Genomic DNA, 24,319 nt, shown 5'->3' with positions numbered 1-24,319 from the left:
ACTGGCTCAACTGTTCTGGGGAACTACGGTCTGCTTCATTATGTAAAATAATGTGACTGGCTCAACTGTTCTGGGGAACTACGGTCTGCTTCATTATGTAAAAGTGTAATGTGACTGGCTCAACTGTTCTGGGGAACTACGGTCAGCTTCATGATGTAAATGTAAAATAATGTGACTGGCTCAACTGTTCTGGGGAACTACGGTCAACTGTTCTGGGAACTACGGTCAGCTTCATTATGTAAAATAATGTGACTGGCTCTGTTCTGGGGAACTTCATGTAAATGTGTAATGTGACTGGTGAAATGAAGAACGCAATCCGCTTTATCTCCTAACATATTGCAATAGTTGACTGCAGGTATTTACTTAAAAAGTAGCTACAAAAAATAAAATGTATTGAAAAACTTCAAAGAAATTGTTTCAATGCTATTGACTGTATTGAAAAACCATCCCGTGGCTACCCCAGTATACGGTATACTGCCCATCCTCTGTCACTCCTATTCTCTCCTCCACCCATCAAGTCCTTCTGTTATCACCCCATCCTTTTCTTCTACTCCTCCTCTTCACCCCTCTCCTCTCCTCTTCCCTCCTCTCCTCTTCCCCCCTCTCCCTCTGGTAGTATAGTACCTGTAGAAAGATATCTCAAGAGGTCTCTCTGTAGTCCTCTAAGTGACAGAACTCTTCCTCATACCTCCACTCTCCCTTCGTCCCTCCTCCACCTCTCCGTACCTGTTGAAAGCTCTCTCTCAGGTGACTCTGGTCCTCTGGGTGACAGAACTCCAGGATGTCTTTCCCCAGCAGATCCTACACAAGACAATGACACAATAAATACACACAAATTAATACAACTACACACTTCAGGTCAATTTTAAATCATGAAATACAAGTTCAATATATTAATTTTGAAACTTTGTCAAATTCCTGGACAATTTTTATTTTTTCAATGGAGATTCTTTATTGACAATGCCTTTTAGTCCAGAACTAGGCTTCCTCTGCCTGAGTTAGGACAACAGGCCATACAGATCATACATCATTCACACCCTTGGACTTGAGTCAATGGCCTTTCTCATTTCATCTTTCTTCCATTCCTTGCGGCTCTTTCTCATTGCAGAAAAAGGTCTAAGGGGAGGGACCTTGGACCTTCTCCTCCAATAAGGTTGAGAAGGTGCTGAGGAGATTGAGGGCTGAGGAATTGAGATCGAGCCAGTGATACATCTTTAAATCATTCTTCCTGTCATGGAGTGGTGTGCGGCCCAAGTGGCACCCTATTCCTTGGCCTGTTAGTGCACTACTTTTGAGAAGGACTCATAGGGCTCTGGTCAAAAGGAGTGCATGATGTAAGGAATAGGGTGCCATTTGGGGGGGGGGAACGGTTTCCTATAAACAAATAAATCACATTTTATTGGTCATATACACATGGTTAGCAGATGTTAATGCGAGTGTAACGAAATGCTTGTAGCCAAATGCAAACATCCTACATACACATAGCAGCTGCGCTGTAGACAACCATACACATTAACAAGGGAAATCAATCACAAAACAAACTCCCATCCTGCCAAGTGATCACTTTCTCATCCTAATAATGCGACTTTATGTTGGGAATCGGCCCACTTTCACTAATCTGTTTTCGTACTAACACACTTCACATGTACGTACTGACACACTTCACATGTACCTACTAACACACTTCACATGTACCTACTGACACATTTCACATGTACCTACTGACACACTTCACATGTACGTACTAACACACTTCACATGTACGTACTAACACACTTCACATGTACGTACTAACACACTTCACATGTACATACTAACACACTTCACATGTACATACTAACACACTTCACATGTACCTACTGACACACTTCACATGTACGTACTAACACACTTCACATGTACCTACTGACACACTTCACATGTACGTACTGACACACTTCACAAGTACGTACTGACACACTTCACATGTACGTACTAACACACTTCACATGTACCTACTGACACACTTCACATGTACGTACTGACACACTTCACAAGTACGTACTGACACACTTCACATGTACGTACTAACACACTTCACATGTACATACTAACACACTTCACATGTACCTACTGACACACTTCACATGTACGTACTAACACACTTCACATGTACCTACTGACACACTTCACATGTACGTACTGACACACTTCACATGTACGCACTAAACCACTTCACATGTACGTACTGACACACTTCACATGTACGCACTAAAACACTTCACATGTACGTACTAACACACTCCACATGTACGCACTAACACACTTCACATGTACATACTAACACACTTCACATGTACCTACTAACACACTTCACGTGTACGTACTAACACACTTCACATGTACGTACTGACACACTTCACATGTACATACTAACACACTTCACATGTACGTACTAAAACACTTCACATGTACATACTGACACACTTCACATGTACATACTAACACACTTCACATGTACATACTAACACACTTCACATGTACATACTAACACACTTCACATGTACCTACTAACACACTTCACATGTACCTACTAACACACTTCACATGTACGTACTAACACACTTCACATGTACGTACTAACACACTTCACATGTACGTACTAACACACTTCACATGTACGCACTAACACACTTCACATGTACGTACTAACACACTTCACATGTACGTACTGACACACTTCACATGTATGTACTAAAACACTTCACATGTACGTACTGACACACTTCACATGTACATACTAACACACTTCACATGTACGTACTAAAACACATCACATGTACGTACTGACACACTTCACATGTACGTACTGACACACTTCACATGTACATACTAACACACTTCACATGTACGTACTAACACACTTCACATGTACGTACTAACACACTTCACATGTACGTACTAACACACTTCACATGTACCTACTAACACACTTCACATGTACGTACTAACACACTTCACATGTACGTACGAACACACTTTCAGACAGGGGTCTTACATTACAAGCCATCAAACAGGGCTCATCTCTCTTCAAACGGAAATATTAGGAACCAGGGTTTCTATGGCTGCTGTGAAAATGCATACGTCCCTTCCTTTCACTGCTGATCTAACATGGTGGGACAGCTGAAAACAAGGAGTACTAGTACAGCCTGTCTCCTTGATCTGATCATCAGCTGGGCCAGAAGATTCTCTTCCTCAATAGAAAGCAGTGAATTCATACTAGGAAAAGAGTATGACATCCTGGCATTTAAAGTCTACTCATTTATTTTTTTCAATTATACATACTATAAAACATACTATTGTTGCATACCCCAAAAACATATTTAGTACATAGGACCATTCAGTATGCAGACACACTTGGTGTTTCCCAGAGATTATATTCCAGGCAGTGCATAAAGACCATGAAATCAACATTTCGGGCCTCTTCAATTTCAAATGAAATCTGCTGAAAATAATTCTACAATGGCAGGGGAAACACTGCCCCAAAACACCTTTTGTCATCTTTACATTTAACAGTTTCAGACATGGCATCAAACGAGCTGCTCCATTTCATCAAGGAGGGTAGGAAACCTATTAACAGGTTACATCTCTACTGACCACAGATGTGTTCCCTTGATAAAATAACAGAATGCTTTGATGTGACCTGCAGACCGTTTCAGGTAAACAGGTTGTTTTGCAACATTATCTCAACATTTGTGATGACAGCTGAATGGAATCAGTGGCTCCAGTTCACCACAGGGGTTCTATTGTGATGAGTGGGCATGGAATCAGTGGCTCCAGTTCACCACAGGGTTCTATTTGATGAGAGGGCATTAATCAGTGGCTCCAGTTCAACAGGGGTTCTATTGTGATACCCATGGAATCATGGCTCCAGTTCACATAGGACCATTCAGATATGGGCAGAATCAGTGGTCCAGTTTCCACAGGGGTTCTATTGTGATGAGTGGGCATGGAATCAGTGGCTCCAGTTCACCACAGGGTTCTATTGTGATGATGGGCAAATCTGTGGCTAAGTTCACCACAGGGTTCTATGGATGAGTGGGCATGGAATCAGTGGCTCCAGTTCACACAGGGGTTCTATTGTGATGAGGGGCATGGAATCATGGCTTTCAACAGGGGTTCTGTGACATGGCATGGAATCAGTGGCTCCAGTTCACCACAGGGGTTCTATTGGATGAAGGGCATGGAATCAGTGGCTCCAGTTCACCACAGGGGTTCTATTGTGATGAAATAACATGGAATCAGTGGTCCAGTTCACCACAGGGTTCTATTGTGATGAGTGGGCATGGAATCAGTGGCTCCAGTTCACCACAGGGGTTCTATTGTGATGAGTGGGCATGGAATCAGTGGCTCCAGTTCACCACAGGGGTTCTATTGTGATGAGTGGGCATGGAATCAGTGGCTCCAGTTCACCACAGGGGTTCTATTGTGATGAGTGGGCATGGAATCAGTGGCTCCAGTTCACCACAGGGTTCTATTGTGATGAGTGGGCATGGAATCAGTGGCTCCAGTTCACCACAGGGGTTCTATTGTGATGAGTGGGCATGGAATCAGTGGCTCCAGTTCACCACAGGGGTTCTATTGTGATGAGTGGGCATGGAATCAGTGGCTCCAGTTCACCACAGGGGTTCTATTGTGATGAGTGGGCATGGAATCAGTGGCTCCAGTTCACCACAGGGGTTCTATTGTGATGAGTGGGCATGGAATCAGTGGCTCCAGTTCACCACAGGGGTTCTATTGTGATGAGAGGGCATGGAATCAGTGGCTCCAGTTCACCACAGGGGTTCTATTGTGATGAGAGGGCATGGAATCAGTGGCTCCAGTTCACCACAGGGGTTCTATTGTGATGAGAGGGCATGGAATCAGTGGCTCCAGTTCACCACAGGGGTTCTATTGTGATGAGAGGGCATGGAATCAGTGGCTCCAGTTCACCACAGGGGTTCTATTGTGATGAGAGGGCATGGAATCAGTGGCTCCAGTTCACCACAGGGGTTCTATTGTGATGAGTGGGCATGGAATCAGTGGCTCCAGTTCACCACAGGGGTTCTATTGTGATGAGTGGGCATGGAATCAGTGGCTCCAGTTCACCACAGGGATTCTATTGTGATGAGAGGGCATGGAATCAGTGGCTCCAGTTCACCACAGGGGTTCTATTGTGATGAGTGGGCATGGAATCAGTGGCTCCAGTTCACCACAGGGGTTCTATTGTGATGAGAGGGCATGGAATCAGTGGCTCCAGTTCACCACAGGGGTTCTATTGTGATGAGTGGGCATGGAATCAGTGGCTCCAGTTCACCACAGGGGTTCTATTGTGATGAGTGGGCATGGACTTAGTGGCTCCAGTTCACCACAGGGGTTCTATTGTGATGAGTGGGCATGGAATCAGTGGCTCCAGTTCACCACAGGGGTTCTATTGTGATGAGTGGGCATGGAATCAGTGGCTCCAGTTCACCACAGGGGTTCTATTGTGAACTCTGACGAGTGGCATCACAGGCTGTTCCAATTGTTCCAATTTAAAAAAATGTTTTGCATCATCGTGCCCTACAAAATGCGACCCTGATTGTGATAAGTAGGGGGAGGAACCAACCTGAGGCTGGTATCCAATCACGTTGATGCACCGCGGGTCCACGAAAGTGATGATGCCGTCGGAGTTGTGGCGCGACAGGAACTCCGTGGGAACCGTCAGGCCGTTCATATCCATGGAAACGGGAGAGCTGGTCACCTAGGAGATGAGAGGGGTTAGTTAGATATATGTGAGAGAGATTAAAGGATGAAGGGACCAGAGTTAGATATATGTGAGAGAGATTAAAGGATGAAGGGACCAGAGTTAGATATATGTGAGAGATTAAAGGATGAAGGGACCAGAGAGTTAGATATATGTGAGAGAGATTAAAGGATGAAGGGACCAGAGAGTTAGATATACAGTGGGGCAAAAAAGTATTTAGTCAGCCACCAATTGTGCAAGTTCTCCCACTTAAAAATAGGAGAGAGGCCTGTAATTTTCATCATAGGTACACTTCAATTGTGACAGACAAAATGAGAAACAAAAATCCAGAAAATCACATTGTAGGATGTTTAATGAATTTATTTGCAAATTATGGTGGAAAATAAGTATTTGGTCACCTACAAACAAGCAAGATTTCTTGCTCTCACAGACCTGTAACTTCTTCTTTAAGAGGCTCTTCTGTCGTCCACTCGTTACCTGTATTAATGGCACCTGTTTGAACTTGCTATCAGTATAAAAGACACCTGTCCACAACCTCAAACAGTCACACTCCAAACTCCACTATGGCCAAGACCAAAGAGCTGTCAAAGGACACCAGAAACACAATTGTAGACCTGAATCTGCAATAGGTAAGCAGCTTGGTTTGAAGAAATCAACTGTGGGAGCAATTATTAGGAAATGGAAGACATACAAGACCACTGATAATCTCCCTAGATCTGGGGCTCCATGCAAGATCTCACCCCGTGGGGTCAAAATGATCACAAGCAAAAATCCCAGAAACAAACGGGGGGACCTAGTGAATGACCTGCAGAGAGCTGGGACCAAAGTAACAAAGCCTACCATCAGTAACACACTACGCCGCCAGGGACTCAAATCCTGCAGTGCCAGACGTGTCCCTCTGCTTAAGCCAGTACATGTCCAGGCCTGTCTGAAATTTGCTAGAGAGCATTTGGATGATCCAGAAGAAGATTGGGAGAATGTCATATGGTCAGATGAAACCAAAATATAACCTTTTGGTAAAATCTCAACTCGTCATGTTTGGAGGACAAAGAATGCTGAGTTGCATCCAAAGAACACCATACCTAGTGTGAAGCATGGGGGTGGAAACATCATGCTTTGGGGCTGTTTTTCTGCAAAGGGACCAGGACGACTGATCCGTGTAAAGGAAAGAATGAATGGGGACATGTATCGTGAGATTTTGAGTGAAAACCTCCTTCCATCAGCAAGGGCATTGAAGATGAAACGTGGCTGGGTCTTTCAGCATGACAATGATCCCAAACACACCGCCTGGGCAACGAAGGAGTGGCTTCGTAAGAAGCATTTCAAGGTCCTGGAGTGGCCTAGCCAGTCTCCAGATCTCAACTCCATAGAAAATCTTTGGAGGGAGTTGAAAGTCTGTGTTGCCCAGCAACAGCCCCAAAACATCACTGCTCTAGAGGAGATCTGCATAGAGGAATGGGCCAAAATACCAGCAACAGTGTGTGAAAACCTTGTGAAGATTTACAGAAAACGTTTGACCTCTGTCATTGCCAACAAAGGGTATATAACAAAGTATTGAGATAAACTTTTGTTATTGACCAAATACTTATTTTCCACCATAATTTGCAAATAAATTCATTAAAAATCCTACAATGTGATTTTCTGGATTTTTCTTCTCATTTTGTCTGTCATAGTTGAAGTGTACCTATGATGAAAATTACAGGCTTCTCTCATCTTTTCAATTGGGAGAACTTGCACAATTGATGGCTGACTAAATACTTTTTTGCCCCACTGTATGTGAGAGAGATTAAAGGTGGCACTGTGAAGAAGAAGGTAAAAAGCAGGAGGATGGGAGCACCAGGAAGGTTATATTTGAGGACTCATATTCAAGCGTCTCATAGTGGGAGTGCTGATCTAGGATCAGGTCCAACCCGTCCATTTAATCTAATTCATCAAGATCTAAAAGACTAAACTGATCCTAGATAGCACTTCTAGATAGCACTCCTACTACTCTGAGAAGCGGGGCACTTTTCCAGGAACGTGTTTAATGCATCTTAAAATGATCCTGTGTTGTGTTCCCCCACTAGCTAACGTTCACGACATCAAAGGCACCAAAGGCCTGTTTCTTCCTAATGTCATCAGATTATATAAACATGATATTTGTTGTAGCATTTGATGTGTCTCAAAAGTTTTGTCCAAAAGCAAGGAGAGATGAAATCTGGATTACAATGTCCTGAAAACTGTCCCAAGTGTTTAATTGGTCCTGAAAACTGTCCTAAGTGGTTAAATCGGCAGCGTTTGAGATACAGTAGAAAAGGTTTTATCAAAACTTAACAGAAAATATGAACTGTTTCGACCAATTAGCCAGATACTGTACATGTCTGGTGTGTCTTAAGCACATGTAAGCACCCTTTAAAACGCTCATTCTACACATTTTAAAAGGGGTAGAGAATTGCTAGGCAGTTGCAAAGCTAATGTCCTGCAATTTGACAATTGTTTTCATGTCTTATGTGTGTTGTCATGATACCAGGGATCGAAGCCCGACGGAGTAAACCGGGACACAGACCGCTGTCCGCCAGTTGAGTTTGGGGGGTATATGGGATACTACGAGGGGACAGTAGCAGTTCAACCCCCTCTAAAACGTCAGAGAAGTCTGGGAGCTAAGAAGGTTAAGGTAGGAGATGTTGGACACAGGAATAAGGGTTGAACTGGTTGAGGTATTGAGGGGGGAGTTATGGGAGGATGGGAAGAGGTCTTCAGTGCTCGTTCCACCTGTCTGCTCCATTACTGTAATCCTCCTATACTGATGCTCCCTGACAACCCCGTGCTCTCAGGTCACACCTTCTCATGCACCGACCCAACCAGAGCGAGCGAGCACGCACGCGCACACACACACACACACACACACACACACACACACACACACACACACACACACACACACACACACACACACACACACACACACACACACACACACACACACACACACACACACACACACACACACACACACACACACACACACACACACACACACACAAGGTACCTGCAGTCTTCCGATGGCTACAAGGCAGTATTTACTGGTCTGTCCTGCCTCTGTGTCTTCTTCTGGTATGGTCATACCTGACATAGAGAGAAAAAAGGAGAGACAAGAGAGTAGGATATTAAATACAAGAGAGAGAGATATCAAGATGGCAGCTATCTAATAAAGTGCAAATGTGCGATTTCAGATGTAAACTTTGTGTTGTTGAGGTGATTACCAGCATGACACTGTGTAGTCTAGTACCGTACCAGTGTGGTGTATATTTCCAGCATGACACTGTGTAGTCTAGTACCGTACCAGTGTGGTGTATATTTCCAGTGTGACACGGTGTAGTCTAGTACCGTACAAGTGTGGTGTATATTTCCAGCGTGACACTGTGTAGTCTAGTACCGTACCAGTGTGGTGTATATTACCAGCATGACACTGTGTAGTCTAGTACCGTACCAGTGTGGTGTATATTTCCAGCGTGACACTGTGTAGTCTAGTACCGTACCAGTGTGGTGTATATTTCCAGCAAGACACGGTGTAGTCTAGTACCGTACAAGTGTGGTGTATATTTCCAGCGTGACACTGTGTAGTCTAGTACCGTACCAGTGTGGTGTATATTACCAGCATGACACTGTGTAGTCTAGTACCGTACTAGTGTGGTGTATATTTCCAGCATGACACTGTGTAGTCTAGTACCGTACCAGTGTGGTGTATATTACCAGCATGACACTGTGTAGTCTAGTACCGTACCAGTATGGTGTATATTACCAGCGTGACACTATGTAGTCTAGTACCGTACCAGTGTGGTGTATATTTCCAGCGTGACACTGTGTAGTCTAGTACCGTACCAGTGTGGTGTATATTTCCAGCAAGACACGGTGTAGTCTAGTACCGTACTAGTGTGGTGTATATTTCCAGTGTGACACTGTGTAGTCTAGTACCGTACCAGTGTGGTGTACATTTTCAGCATGACACGGTGTAGTCTAGAACCGTACAAGTGTGGTGTATATTTCCAGCGTGACACTGTGTAGTCTAGTACCGTACCAGTGTGGTGTATATTTCCAGTGTGACACTGTGTAGTCCAGTACCGTACCAGTGTGGTGTATATTTCCAGCGTGACACTGTGTAGTCTAGTACCGTACCAGTGTGGTGTATATTTCCAGCATGACACGGTGTAGGCTAGTACCGTACCAGTGTGGTGTATATTTCCAGTGTGACACTGTGTAGTCTAGTACCGTACCGGTGTGGTGTACATTTCCAGCATGACACGGTGTAGTCTAGAACCGTACAAGTGTGGTGTATATTTCCAGCGTGACACTGTGTAGTCTAGTACCGTACCAGTGTGGTGTATATTTCCAGTGTGACACTGTGTAGTCCAGTACCGTACCAGTGTGGTGTATATTTCCAGTGTGACACTGTGTAGTCCAGTACCGTACCAGTGTGAGGTATATTTCCAGCGTGACACTGTGTAGTCCAGTACCGTACCAGTGTGGTGTATATTTCCAGCATGAAACTGTGTAGTCTAGTACCGTACCAGTGTGGTGTATAATTCCAGCATGACACTGTGTAGTCTAGAACCGTACCAGTGTGGTGTATAATTCCAGCATGACACTGTGTAGTCTAGTACCGTACCAGTGTGGTGTATATTTCCAGCATGACACTGTGTAGTCTAGTACCGTACCAGTGTAGTGTATATTTCCAGCATGACACGGTGTAGTCTAGTACCGTACAGGTGTGCTGTACAAGCTGCTTTCTCCAGAACAGCTGAGACACAAGCAGATAAATCACACACCCACACAGTCTCTACGAATCTCTGCAAAGCATTCAGAAAAAATATCCAAAAACCAGTATCAATATTCATATACATCACAAAGGGAAGGAGGGAGAGAAGGAGGGAAAGAGAATGAGCAAGAGAGAGTTTAAGTTTTCCTTGATTTAAAATGTTGATATCAGTTTCCCACCGTAATGAATTCCTTTGTTGTTTCCTTGACAACACAAAAACACATTAGTCATAATGAAGACTGTTCACAGGTCTCTCCTCTCCTCTCCTCTCCTCTCCTCTCCTCTCCTCTCCTCTCCTCTCCTCTCCTCTCCTCTCCTCTCCTCTCCTCTCCTCTCCTCTCCTCTCCAGTAGGGGATCGGTGTGTTTTTCTATCTGTTTGTCTTATTGTCTGTATAATCTTTCAAATGACAAATAAATAAATAAAAACTGGAAAAAAACACACAAAAAAATGTGTGTTGAGGACTTTTACTTGCATAGTCAACCAACTAGCCAGCCACGTCAATGCCGTCAATGCAAGAAGTAGTCTGCGGCCCAAATGGCACTATATTCCCTGTATAGTGCACTACTTTTGATCAGAGCCATATGTGAATAAGGTGCCAATTGGGACACATCCGTCTAGATTCAATAATATACACAACTATCATTTTGATGTTCCATCCCAGCCATACCATCCATCCTACTCCCTGACCTCCGTCCACTTTAGTCTCCCCAGGGCCTTTGTTCAGAAAGACACTCAGAGAAGGAGAGCTCATCTAGGATTGCCTTTTACATGGACAGGGGGGACCTGATCCTAGATCAGCACTCCTAATCTGAGACGCTTTCTGAACATGGACCCAGAAGTACCGACATGAGCTACATTCTACCAGTTCCTGAGCTGTTTTCAGAACCCAGAAGGATGGAGGGTCTAAGTGTGTGTCCACACGCGGGTGATGCGCCCGATTTAGTACCTTAAGACTGATAGTGGACGAGCGATAGACTAACAGTCCAGAACATTCCACTGGTCTATTTATGTCCCAGGAAGTTAAACATGTGTCAACGATTTCCACACATGTGGCATGTCCGTGTGATCGGGGATTCTGGGAATCATTCGGTACAGCCTCAAAGCATACATTTCATACTGTGATGCTGAAAGTTGCTCAACCCCCCCATCTAGACACCTGGTTCTGAATCCCAAAACACTCATGGGAATTGCAGACAGAATTCCAGGCCGGGGGGTTGCGTGACTCTGTAAACACTTGAAAGATTTGGAGTGTGTGTGTCAACGAGTGCATCCGAGGTCATGTGTGATCTCTGTCCCCCATCTATCCTGGATGCCACGTCACCTCTGTAAGTGTGTGTGTGTGTGTGTGTGTGTGTGTGTGTGTGTGTGTGTGTGTGTGTGTGTGTGTGTGTGTGTGTGTGTGTGTGTGTGTGTGTGTGTGTGTGTGTGTGTGTGTGTGTGTGTGTGTGTGTGTGTGTGTGTGTGTGTGTGTGTGTGTGTGTGTGTGACTAAAGAAACATCCCAGACCTCACGATCACACCATTTCATTGAACCTGAGGGATTTATGGAATATAATGTTTAAAACATGTATGGTGTTTGTGTGTGTGTGTGTGAATGTGTATGTGTGTATGGTGTTTGTGTGAATGTGTATGTGTGTATGGTGTTTGTGCGTGTGTGTGAATGTATATGTGTGTATGGTGTTTGTGTGTGTGTGTGAATGTGAATGTGTATGTATGTATGGTGAATGTGTATGTGTGTATGGTGTTTGTGTGTGTGTGAAAGTGTATGCTGTTTGTGTGAATGTGTATGTTGTTTGTGTGTGTGTGAATGTATATGTGTGTATGGTGTTTGTGTGTGTGTGAATGTGAATGTGTATGTATTGTATGTATGTATGGTGAATGTGTATGTGTGTATGCTGTTTGTGTGTGTGTGAATGTGTATGTGTGTATGGTGTTTGTGTGTGTGTGAATGTGTATGTGTGTATGCTGTTTGTGTGTGTGAATGTGTATGTGTGTATGCTGTTTGTGTGTGTGAATGTGTATGTGTGTATGCTGTTTGTGTGAATGTGTATGTTGTTTGTGTGTGTGAATGTGTATGTGTGTATGCTGTTTGTGTGAATGTGTATGTGTGTATGCTGTTTGTGTGTGTGAATGTGTATGTGTGTATGCTGTTTGTGTGTGTGTATGCTGTTTGTGTGTGTGAATGTGTATGTGTGTATGCTGTTTGTGTGAATGTGTATGTTGTTTGTGTGTGTGAATGTGTATGTGTGTATGCTGTTTGTGTGAATGTGTATGTGTGTATGCTGTTTGTGTGTGTGAATGTGTATGTGTGTATGCTGTTTGTGTGTGTGAATGTGTATGTGTGTATGCTGTCTGTGTGAATGTGTATGTTGTTTGTGTGTGTGGATGTGTATGTGTGTATGCTGTTTGTGTGAATGTGTATGTTGTTTGTGTGTGTGTGAATGTATATGTGTGTATGGTGTTTGTGTGTGTGTGAATGTGAATGTGTATGTATTGTATGTATGTATGGTGAATGTGTATGTGTGTATGCTGTTTGTGTGTGTGTGAATGTGTATGTGTGTATGGTGTTTGTGTGTGTGTGAATGTGTATGTGTGTATGCTGTTTGTGTGTGTGAATGTGTATGTGTGTATGCTGTTTGTGTGTGTGAATGTGTATGTGTGTATGCTGTTTGTGTGAATGTGTATGTTGTTTGTGTGTGTGAATGTGTATGTGTGTATGCTGTTTGTGTGAATGTGTATGTGTGTATGCTGTTTGTGTGAATGTGTATGTGTGTATGCTGTTTGTGTGTGTGAATGTGTATGTGTGTATGCTGTTTGTGTGTGTGAATGTGTATGTGTGTATGCTGTTTGTGTGTGTGAATGTGTATGTGTGTATGCTGTTTGTGTGAATGTGTATGTTGTTTGTGTGTGTGAATGTGTATGTGTGTATGCTGTTTGTGTGAATGTGTATGTTGTTTGTGTGTGTGTGAATGTATATGTGTGTATGGTGTTTGTGTGTGTGTGAATGTGAATGTGTATGTATTGTATGTATGTATGGTGAATGTGTATGTGTGTATGCTGTTTGTGTGTGTGTGAATGTGTATGTGTGTATGGTGTTTGTGTGTGTGTGAATGTGTATGTGTGTATGCTGTTTGTGTGTGTGAATGTGTATGTGTGTATGCTGTTTGTGTGTGTGAATGTGTATGTGTGTATGTTGTTTGTGTGTGTGAATGTGTATGTGTGTATGCTGTTTGTGTGAATGTGTATGTGTGTATGCTGTTTGTGTGTGTGAATGTGTATGTGTGTATGCTGTTTGTGTGTGTGAATGTGTATGTGTGTATGCTGTTTGTGTGTGTGAATGTGTATGTGTGTATGCTGTTTGTGTGTGTGAATGTGTATGTGTGTATGCTGTTTGTGTGAATGTGTATGTTGTTTGTGTGTGTGAATGTGTATGTGTGTATGCTGTTTGTGTGAATGTGTATGTTGTTTGTGTGTGTGTGAATGTATATGTGTGTATGGTGTTTGTGTGTGTGTGAATGTGAATGTGTATGTATGTATGGTGAATGTGTATGTGTGTATGGTGTTTGTGTGTGTGTGAAAGTGTATGTGTGTATGGTGTTTGTGTGTGTGTGAATGTGTATGTGTGTATGCTGTTTGTGTGAATGTGTATGTGTGTATGCTGTTTGTGTGAATGTGTATGTGTGTATGCTGTTTGTGTGAATGTGTATGTTGTTTGTGTGTGTGTGAATGTATATGTGTGTATGGTGTTTGTGTGTGTGTGAATGTGAATGTGTATGTATGTATGGTGAATGTGTATGTGTGTATGGTGTTTGTGTGTGTGTGAAAGTGTATGTGTGTATGGTGTTTGTGTGTGTGTGAATGTGTATATGTGTGTATGCTGTTTGTGTGAATGTGTATGTTGTTTGTGTGTGTGTGAATTTGTGTGTTCTACTACCACCACTGTTGTCAATGTTTTGAAGGGAAGACCCACACACTGCTAGCATCAACACATCTATTAGCTGATCTAGTTAGGGGGATAAAAGGTTGTGTATGGTCAGTAGATACCTGCTGGGGGCCATGCTTTGATGTAGCCGGTACAGTGCACCACAGAGTACTGATCCTCTCCCTCCTTCGAGGGTCCCAGACCGTTCCTAGAAACAATCAGATTACACGCACATTTAACCACACACATTTAACAACACACACCAGGGTTTTTCATGGATCAATAATGGGTTTTTGGTTGTGGGCGTGGCAGGTGTGCATGAAAAATGTTTTTTTAAAGCCAATTTCCTGCAATTCTATAATTCTATACATTTTTCCATGAAGTTGAGAGAGAAATGTTGCAGTTTTAAAGCGAATTTCCTCTGATTCTACATATTCGTGATCCTTCTGTAGCTCAGTTGGTAGAGCATGGCGCTTGTAACGCCAGAGTAGTGGGTTCGATCCCCGGGACCACCCATACGTAGAATGTATGCACACATGACTGTAAGTCGCTTTGGATAAAAGCGTCTGCTAAATGGCATATATTATTCTGTCATGAAGCCGATAGAGAAATGTTGCAGTTTTAAAGCTAATTTCTATGCATTTTGTCATGGATAATGCTGTGTTCTTTCGCTCAAACATAATAACAAAATCAACACTGCTAAATTAATTGAGGAATGTTCAACTCTCCCTGACTGTCTAGCTTTTATTTTGGTGATTATTAGTTGTCAAAGATGATGTTATTAAAAAATATACACCAGCTCTTTCCATGACAGACTGACCAGGTTAATCCAGGTGAAAGATATGATCCTTATTGATGTCACTACACTTCAGTCAGTGTAGATGAAGGGGAGGAGACCGGACAAAGATATGATCCTTATTGATGTCACTACACTTCAGTCAGTGTAGATGAAGGGGAGGAGACAGGATAAAGATATGATCCTTATTGATGTCACTACACTTCAGTCAGTGTAGATGAAGGGGAGGAGACCGGACAAAGATATGATCCCTTATTGATGTCACTACACTTCAGTCAGTGTAGATAAAGGGGAGGAGACAGGATAAAGATATGATCCCTTATTGATGTCACTACACTTCAGTCAGTGTAGATGAAGGGGAGGAGACCGGATAAAGATATGATCCCTTATTGATGTCACTACACTTCAGTCAGTGTAGATGAAGGGGAGGAGACAGGTTTTAGATATGATCTCTTATTGATGTCACTACACTTCAGTCAGTGTAGATGAAGGGGAGGAGACCGGACAAATAAGGATTTTTAAACCTTGAGACATGGATAGTGTATGTGTGCCATTCAGAGGGTGAATGGGCAAGACAAAATATTTAAGTGCCTTGGAATGGGATATTGTAGTAGGTGCCAGGCGCACCGGTTTGAGTGTGTCAAGAACTGCAATGCTGCTGGGTTTTTCACACTCAACAGTTTCCTGTGTATCAAGAATGGTCCACCACCCAAAGAACTTCCAGCCAACTTGACAACTGTGGGAAGCATTGGAGTAAACCTGGGCCAGCTTCCCTGAGGAACACTTGACACCATGCCCCGACGAATTGAGGCTGTTCTAGGGGCAAAAGGGGGTATAACTCGATATTAGGAAGGTGTTTCTAATGTTTTGTAAACTTTTTTTAAATACAATGTTTGGACCATAACAATTCTTATGTGGCCACCCAAGGACTTCAATGGACTTCAAAAAACCCTACACACATAAAGTTGTACATACAAACAAAAACGTACACACAAACAAACAAGATGAAGGGAGATGGGAGGAGGAGAGAAGAGAGAGAGAGGAGGAGAAGAAGAGGGAGAAGATTTATCTGCTAGCCTGGTTCCTCACTAGGTTTCTTCCTAGGTTCCTGCCTTTCTAGGGAGATGTTCCTAGCCACTGTACATCTACATCTACACTGCTTGCTCTGTGGGGTTTCAGGCTGGGTATCTGTAAAGCACTTTGACAACTGCTCAAATAAAAAGGGCTTTAGAAAAATGTTTGATGTTAATTTGACGAGGTTAGTCTCATTTAGATTGGTTCAAGACCTGGCCAAAATAGCAGCACACAAAGTTGCAGACACATTTACAACATAAAACACTAAAGCAAGATGGTTTGGGAAAGTGTGGTGCAACTTCATTTTCCATCATAGTGTTCAACCTAGCTTTAAACTCATTTAAAAAGGGACACGCTCCTATCATTTCAGGCCCTGAAGCTTGTTCCAAGAGAAAGGTGCAGAGAACTGGAAAGCTTTTTCCCTAGCTCTGTACAGACCTTAGGCACAATCAACAAAACACAGTCATGTGAGCGCAGGCCATAGTTTTCATTGGCTGCTGGACAATGTAGTTCCAAAAGTAAAATGGGAGCTGTTGCATTATGGCCTTCTAAATAAAAACATTCTAATAATGTCATCTCTGAAGAGTTAAATCACTGGTAACTTGTTTATTTCTAAGGCCATATTGAGACAGGGGAGAAGAACATCTAGTAAAGAAGAAAGGTAGGAATATTAAAGTGTCTCACCTGTATCTCTTCCTCATGTTGGACAGTCGGTTGAGAGAGATGTGGTCCAGTGGGGTGCTGCCACATCTGTGAGAAACACACAGTGTAATGTACATCAGAGATCATCAACTAGATTCAGACACGGGACCATCTGTGAGAAACACACAGTGTAATATACATCAGAGATCATCAACTAGATTCAGACACGGGACCATCTGTGAGAAACACACAGTGTAATATACACCAGAGATCATCAACTAGATTCAGACACGGGACCATCTGTGAGAAACACACAGTGTAATATACACCAGAGATCATCAACTAGATTCAGACACGGGACCATCTGTGAGAAACACACAGTGTAATGTACATCAGAGATCATCAACTAGATTCAGACACGGGACCATCTGTGAGAAACACACAGTGTAATGTACATCAGAGATCATCAACTAGATTCAGACACGGGACCATCTGTGAGAAACACACAGTGTAATGTACATCAGAGATCATCAACTAGATTCAGACACGGGACCATCTGTGAGAAACACACAGTGTAATATACATCAGAGATCATCAACTAGATTCTTTGGTGTATAGGATCACATCTCTCTCTGGTATGTGTGGGAATACTTTGGTGTATAGGATCACATCTCTCTCTGGTATGCGTGGGAATACTTTGGTGTATAGGATCACATCTCTCTCTGGTATGTGTGGGAATACTTTGGTGTATAGGATCACATCTCTCTGGTATGTGTGGGAATACTTTGGTGTATAGGATCACATCTCTCTCTCTGGTATGTGTGGGAATACTTTGGTGTATAGGATCACATCTCTCTGGTATGTGTGGGAATACTTTGGTGTATAGGATCACATCTCTCTGGTATGTGTGGGAATACTTTGGTGTATAGGATCACATCTCTCTCTGGTATGCGTGGGAATACTTTGGTGTATAGGATCACATCTCTCTCTGGTATGCGTGGGAATACTTTGGTGTATAGGATCACATCTCTCTCTGGTATGCGTGGGAATACTTTGGTGTATAGGATCACATCTCTCTCTGGTATGCGTGGGAATACTTTGGTGTATAGGATCACATCTCTCTCTGGTATGCGTGGGAATACTTTGGTGTATAGGATCACATCTCTCTCTGGTATGTGTGGGAATACTTTGGTGTATAGGATCACATCTCTCTCTGGTATGCGTGGGAATACTTTGGTGTATAGGATCACATCTCTCTGGTATGCGTGGGAATACTTTGGTGTATAGGATCACATCTCTCTGGTATGTGTGGGAATACTTTGGTGTATAGGATCACATCTCTCTCTGGTATGTGTGGGAATACTTTGGTGTATAGGATCACATCTCTCTCTGGTATGTGTGGGAATACTTTGGTGTATAGGATCACATCTCTCTCTGGTATGTGTGGGAATACTTTGGTGTATAGGATCACATCTCTCTCTGGTATGTGTGGGAATACTTTGGTGTATAGGATCACATCTCTCTCTGGTATGTGTGGGAATACTTTGGTGTATAGGATCACATCTCTCTCTGGTATGCGTGGGAATACTTTGGTGTATAGGATCACATCTCTCTGGTATGTGTGGGAATACTTTGGTGTATAGGATCACATCTCTCTCTGGTATGTGTGGGAATACTTTGGTGTATAGGATCACATCTCTCTCTGGTATGTGTGGGAATACTTTGGTGTATAGGATCACATCTCTCTCTGGTATGCGTGGGAATACTTTGGTGTATAGGATCACATCTCTCTCTGGTATGTGTGGGAATACTTTGGTGTATAGGATCACATCTCTCTCTGGTATGCGTGGGAATACTTTGGTGTATAGGATCACATCTCTCTGGTATACGTGGGAATACTTTGGAACAGATTTCCAAAATGTACATCACTTGGAGCTGATTTGCTGCTGTTTAACAGTCATGTCATTTTTTTTTGCTATGAATACTTGGGAGGGGCAAATAAAATACTTGGGAGGGGCAAATAAAATACTTGGGAGGGGCAAATAAAATGTTAATCAGCGCCACTGAAAACAGAGAGATGTTCAGACCAGAGAGCTGGAACACAAGAGCTGCTGAACTGGGGACATGTCAACCCACAGCACTGATGAGGTGTATGGACCATAAACCAGAACACACACACACACACACACACACACACACACACACACACACACACACACACACACACACACACACACACACACACACACACACACACACACACACACACACACACACACACACACACACACACACACACACACAGAGAACAAATAACCAGTGCCTGACATTATATAATGTACTGTTATGTTCGCTGCGTGAGACTACGAATGCAGGACAAATTGCACCCTATTCCCTATATAGCGCACTACTTTAGACCAGAGCCCTATGAACTATATAGGGAATAAGGTGCCATTTGGAACACAGGCATGGTGAGTGTTATTGGAAAAATCTTGTTTGGTGTGTTGCCATGTTGCTGTGGATAGGATTCTCATCAATGAGAACAATACATTTGAAATCTGAACCTGCTTTTGTGTGTGTTTGTGTTTTTGTGTCTGCTAAATGACACGTGTACTGATTAGATGACTGCATAGAAATGTAGAGGGACCAGGTCTCTCTTATAGAACAGACTGTATCTGACAGAGACCTGAGAACCTGGATTAAGGAAGTTTAAAAGAAGCAGAAGGGATTTATGGTGATGTCAGCTTTAACTGCTATAACCAAGTCTACACAGTCTCACAGTATGGAAACCAAGATGGAAGCCATTTGACATGAGTTTCTTTCAGCGGGTGAGTCAGGTATTATTGAGAGCAGAGACAACCTGGGTTTTTCCACTGATCAACTAAAGGTTCAAGAGGACAGCATCTTCTGCTCTTCTGGAGTTGGCTAATATTAGCTTCCCTGAAATGATGTTGAAAAATGAACAATTCCTTTCCTCTTGGTTGCATGGCATGCTGTTCGGGGCTCTCTGTGTGTGTGTTGTGTATTCTCAGCTGTGGTCACCGCAGAGTGCAGACAGTCATCCCTGCATGCTGTTTTCAATTTGCCAAGCGGCCTAAATAGCAAAAGGAACAAAAGACACACACACATTCCAGTCGTCCTAACAAAGCGTGATTAGCATCTGTGTAATGTGAGTGAAGCAGACAACAAACACAAACATCTCCATTCCTGTGCTAACGAGGCTTTAGGCACGCCAGGCCGCATCGGAAATATCGGGGAGGCACGTGTCAGTGGTCTGGGTTTTTTAAAACCCGCTCGAGTCAAACGTTTAAGTTCAAAAACATTTTGGCGGTCAATCTGTGGGCATTAGGGGAACCGGTTTCTCGATTTCTAAACATCCTGAGAATGAAATAAACAAAAGTAGTGCTCAGGGTTGAAGCCAGTGGGAGGGGGCGGTGGTGCATGCCACAAACACACCCACCCAATTCCCAACATTATGGATTCCTGATTATTGAAATATCTGCAGCAGGATAGGTCATACATAATGACGTGTGAGCTATGGAAGCATCCATCACTTTAACCAATGGTGCGTCTTCACATCATCTTGGGGATAGGAAGCATACGGCTCGATGGCCGCGGGGGGAAAGCATACGGCTCGATGGCCGCGGGGGGAAAGCATATGGCTCGATGGCCGCGGGGGGAAAGCATACGGCTCGATGGCCGCGGGGAAAGCATACGGCTCGATGGCCGCGGGGTAGGCATACGGCTCGATGGCCGCGGGGAAAGCATATGGCTCGATGGCCGCGGGGAAAGCATACGGCTCGATGGCCGCGGGGAAAGCATATGGCTCGATGGCCGCGGGGAAAAGCATACGGCTCGATGGCCGCGGGGAAAGAATATGGCTCGATGGCCGCGGGGGTAGGCATACGGCTCGATGGCCGCGGGGGGGAAAGCATACGGCTCGATGGCCGCGGGGAAAGCATACGGCTCGATGGCCGCGGGGAAAGCATACGGCTCGATGGCCGCGGGGGAAAGCATACGGCTCGATGGCCGCGGGGAAAGCATACGGCTCGATGGCCGCGGGGAAAGCATACGGCTCGATGGCCGCGGGGAAAGAATATGGCTCGATGGCCGGGGGTAGGCATGGCTCTATGGCCGCGGGGAAAGCATACGGCTCGATGACCGCGGGGAAAGCATACGGCTCGATGGCCGCGGGGGGAAAGCATACGGCTCGATGGCCGCGGGGAAAGCATACGGCTCGATGGCCGCGGGGGAAAGAATATGGCTCGATGGCCGCGGGGGTAGGCATACGGCTCGATGGCCGCGGGGAAAGCATATGGCTCGATGGCCGCGGGGAAAGCATATGGCTCGATGGCCGCGGGGGAAAAGCATACGGCTCGATGGCCGCGGGGAAAGAATATGGCTCGATGGCCGCGGGGGGTAGGCATACGGCTCGATGGCCGCGGGGAAAGCATACGGCTCGATGACCGCGGGGGAAAGCATACGGCTCGATGGCCGCGGGGAAGGCATACGGCTCGATGGCCGCTGGGGGAAAGCATACGGCTCGATAGCCGCGGGGAAAGAATATGGCTCGATGGCCGCGGGGTAGGCATACGGCTCGATGGCCGCGGGGGAAAAGCATATGGCTCGATGGCCGCGGGGGGAAAGCATACGGCTCGATGGCCGCGGGGGGAAAGCATATGGCTCGATGGCCGCGGGGGGAAAGCATATGGCTCGATGGCCGCGGGGGGGAAAGCATACAGCTCGATGGCCGCGGGGGGAAAGAATATGGCTCGATGGCCGCGGGGGGAAGGCATACGGCTCGATGGCCGCGGGGGGAAAGCATATGGCTCGATGGCCACGGGGGGAAAGCATGAAATCGATTATGGCTACACGCACATCACAGTCTACGTCCCAAATGACACCCTATTCCCTATGTAGTGCACTCTATGGGTCCTAATCAGAAGTACTGCACTATATAGGGAATAGGATGCCATTTGGGATACAGTACACATCTCCCAGGCAGGTGTGAACCAAAGACTGGATGATTGCTGATGTAGGGAGACGAAGGTATCTACATATCAGAGGTGACTAAGTTTGAACCTCTTGAAGCTAAGGGACACTCTTTTTATTTTTGGAAAAATAATGTTCCCAAAGTAAACGGCCTATTTCTCAGGACCAGATGCTAGAATATGCATATAATTGACAGATTAGGATAGAAAACACTCGAAAGTTTCCAGAACTGTAAAAATGTTGTCTGTGAGTATAACAGAACTGATATTGCAGGCGAAAGCCTAAGAAAAATCCAATCAGGAAGTGACTCATGTTTTGAAACCGTTGTGTTCCTATGCATCCCTATTGGCCATGCAACCTATTCCTATGCATCCCTATTGGCCATGCAACCTATTGGCTATGCAACCAGATTCCTTTTTCTATGTATTCCCTAAGGTGTCTACAGCATTTAGACGTAGTTTCACGCCTTTATGTTGAAGAATGAGCGTAAAGGACCACATTGCGTAAGTGGCCAGGTGATTAACAAAAGGCTAAGCTGTGTTTCGCTATATTTCACCTGTGATTTCATGAATATTTTCTAGTAAGATTATTTGGCCGTTGCGCTATGCTAATTAGTGTAGTTGATGACAATTCTCCCGGATCCTGGATGGGTAGTTCCAAGAGTTAAAGGATGGATGAGTCCTATTGGGAGTGAGTCTACAACACAGGTGTAAATCCCCCGCAGATGGAGAGATGGATCCAGTTGATATATTGTGCACACTTGCGCTCACACACACCTAAAACAGGCAAAGACCATCCATGTGCTCATGGAGGAATGACACACAGACAGAGACACACCTCATTCTGCAGATGAAGGATCGTCTGGAGCCCATGCACATCCTCATAGACGACTGTTGCCCCTCTTTCTTCACTGTTCCTGTCTTCAGGTCCAGGATACGCCCTGAGGAGACACAGAACATGAGATGAGACGCGCTCACACACAGCCTTGCGTCATGCTGAGGTCCGGGAGCTGCGCCACTGTTTCTGTCAGGAACATTTTTGTTCGTCTGTGCATCGCTCCCTCGTTTCTCATTAAGTGTTTGGAAAGGAAAAACAATGTAATTCCTGATATTTAGTCTAATGTAATAAATGGAGAGAATGTCTCTTCCTTTTCTCTCCCTGTCTGTCTTCCTCTCCACCCCATTTAGACTATTAGCTGCATCATTACTAGTCTGTCGGAGAAACATGTCTACAGTAATTCCAGACAAATAAGCTTTGTGTGTGTGTGTGTGTGTGTGTGTGTGTGTGTGTGTGTGTGTGTGTGTGTGTGTGTGTGTGTGTGTGTGTGTGTGTGTGTGTGTGTGTGTGTGTGTGTGTGTCTGTGTCTGTGTCTGTGTCTGTGTCTGTGTGTGTGTGTGTGTGTGTGTGTGTGTGTGTGTGTGTGTGTGTGTGTGTGTGTGTGTGTCCTGCAGCGATCCGTTCCAGCTGACCCCAGTGTTTTTATTCCAGAGGGATTCCTCCTCCACACACAGTCAGTCTGAGCTGCGTTGCAACTAATTTGTTTGTTAGATGACTGGGGGCTTAGATCATGCTAACAGCTATCGAGTTAGCTAGCGCCAACCAGAGGTTATTCAGCAGGACAAGGAGAGGATTCAAGCCACACAACACGTTGTACACTCTCCACAATTCACATTCCAGCTATAGACTACACAACAGGCCAATTCAAGGCCGGGGGGCATTTGACAAGGAATGTTGATGACAGGTGGGGGCGTTTAATGTTGAAGCTGGACATATGGACAACCTGCCAATAACATTAGTGTAATGAATGCAGCATTAGACAATGTTAACTCTCCAAACTCCCAAAGCATTGATGTGGTCATCTATACTGTTCTATTATTGCAGTGGCTCCTCAAGGGAGGGAGGCGATCAGTGTTTGACCCCAGCTAAAGGCTGGATTGTAGTTTTGGCTACAGTCTTGTATTGGAGAGGATACAAGGATCTCAGCTCCCTCTCTTCCTGAGACTGACCCATAGAGGTCGAACGAGAGCTCTGGACGAATACAACCCATCTTAGCACGGACATTGCCATTGATGGTTTCCATCATTTTAAAGTAGGAGATGAGGCCTCTTCCTATCTCTATGGGCTGACCACTATGTTTAGATAAAGACATTATCTTCCTGGGGCTCTGGGATGACATATGACTATTATCATTGGCCAATTAGGTCAGGAGTCCAATTAGAAGGCTCTGGTTTCGAACGTGTTGAAAGGCTTTACCACATATCTCCTAGGGTCTTTCTCATGGATTGTTGACAGGGTTTCGAGCTCCATTGGTTTGTGTAAAAAAACAACAACAC

At 44.4% G+C, this 24,319-nt stretch overlaps 1 protein-coding gene across 1 annotated transcript in view; it reads right to left on the bottom strand.

The window, feature by feature from the left end:
- LOC124024617 (aryl hydrocarbon receptor nuclear translocator 2) overlaps positions 1–22,945 on the bottom strand; it is a 70,750-nt gene extending 47,805 nt beyond the window's left edge. The window contains exons 1-6 of the mRNA XM_046338511.1: positions 22,824–22,945; positions 17,037–17,102; positions 14,605–14,690; positions 8,793–8,869; positions 5,627–5,761; positions 727–801 (exon numbers count right to left, since the gene is read on the bottom strand). Of these exons, the coding sequence (XP_046194467.1) occupies positions 727–801; positions 5,627–5,761; positions 8,793–8,869; positions 14,605–14,690; positions 17,037–17,102; positions 22,824–22,945 (561 nt within the window). The remainder of the gene's footprint in view (positions 1–726; positions 802–5,626; positions 5,762–8,792; positions 8,870–14,604; positions 14,691–17,036; positions 17,103–22,823) is intronic.
- Positions 22,946–24,319: the final 1,374 nt, after the last annotated feature.

This window comes from Oncorhynchus gorbuscha, unplaced genomic scaffold (genome assembly GCF_021184085.1).
Source record: "Oncorhynchus gorbuscha isolate QuinsamMale2020 ecotype Even-year unplaced genomic scaffold, OgorEven_v1.0 Un_scaffold_1957, whole genome shotgun sequence".
Lineage (NCBI taxonomy): Eukaryota > Metazoa > Chordata > Actinopteri > Salmoniformes > Salmonidae > Oncorhynchus > Oncorhynchus gorbuscha.
Note: the sequence above shows the minus strand (reverse complement) of the source record. Positions and strands in the feature narration are given on the sequence as shown.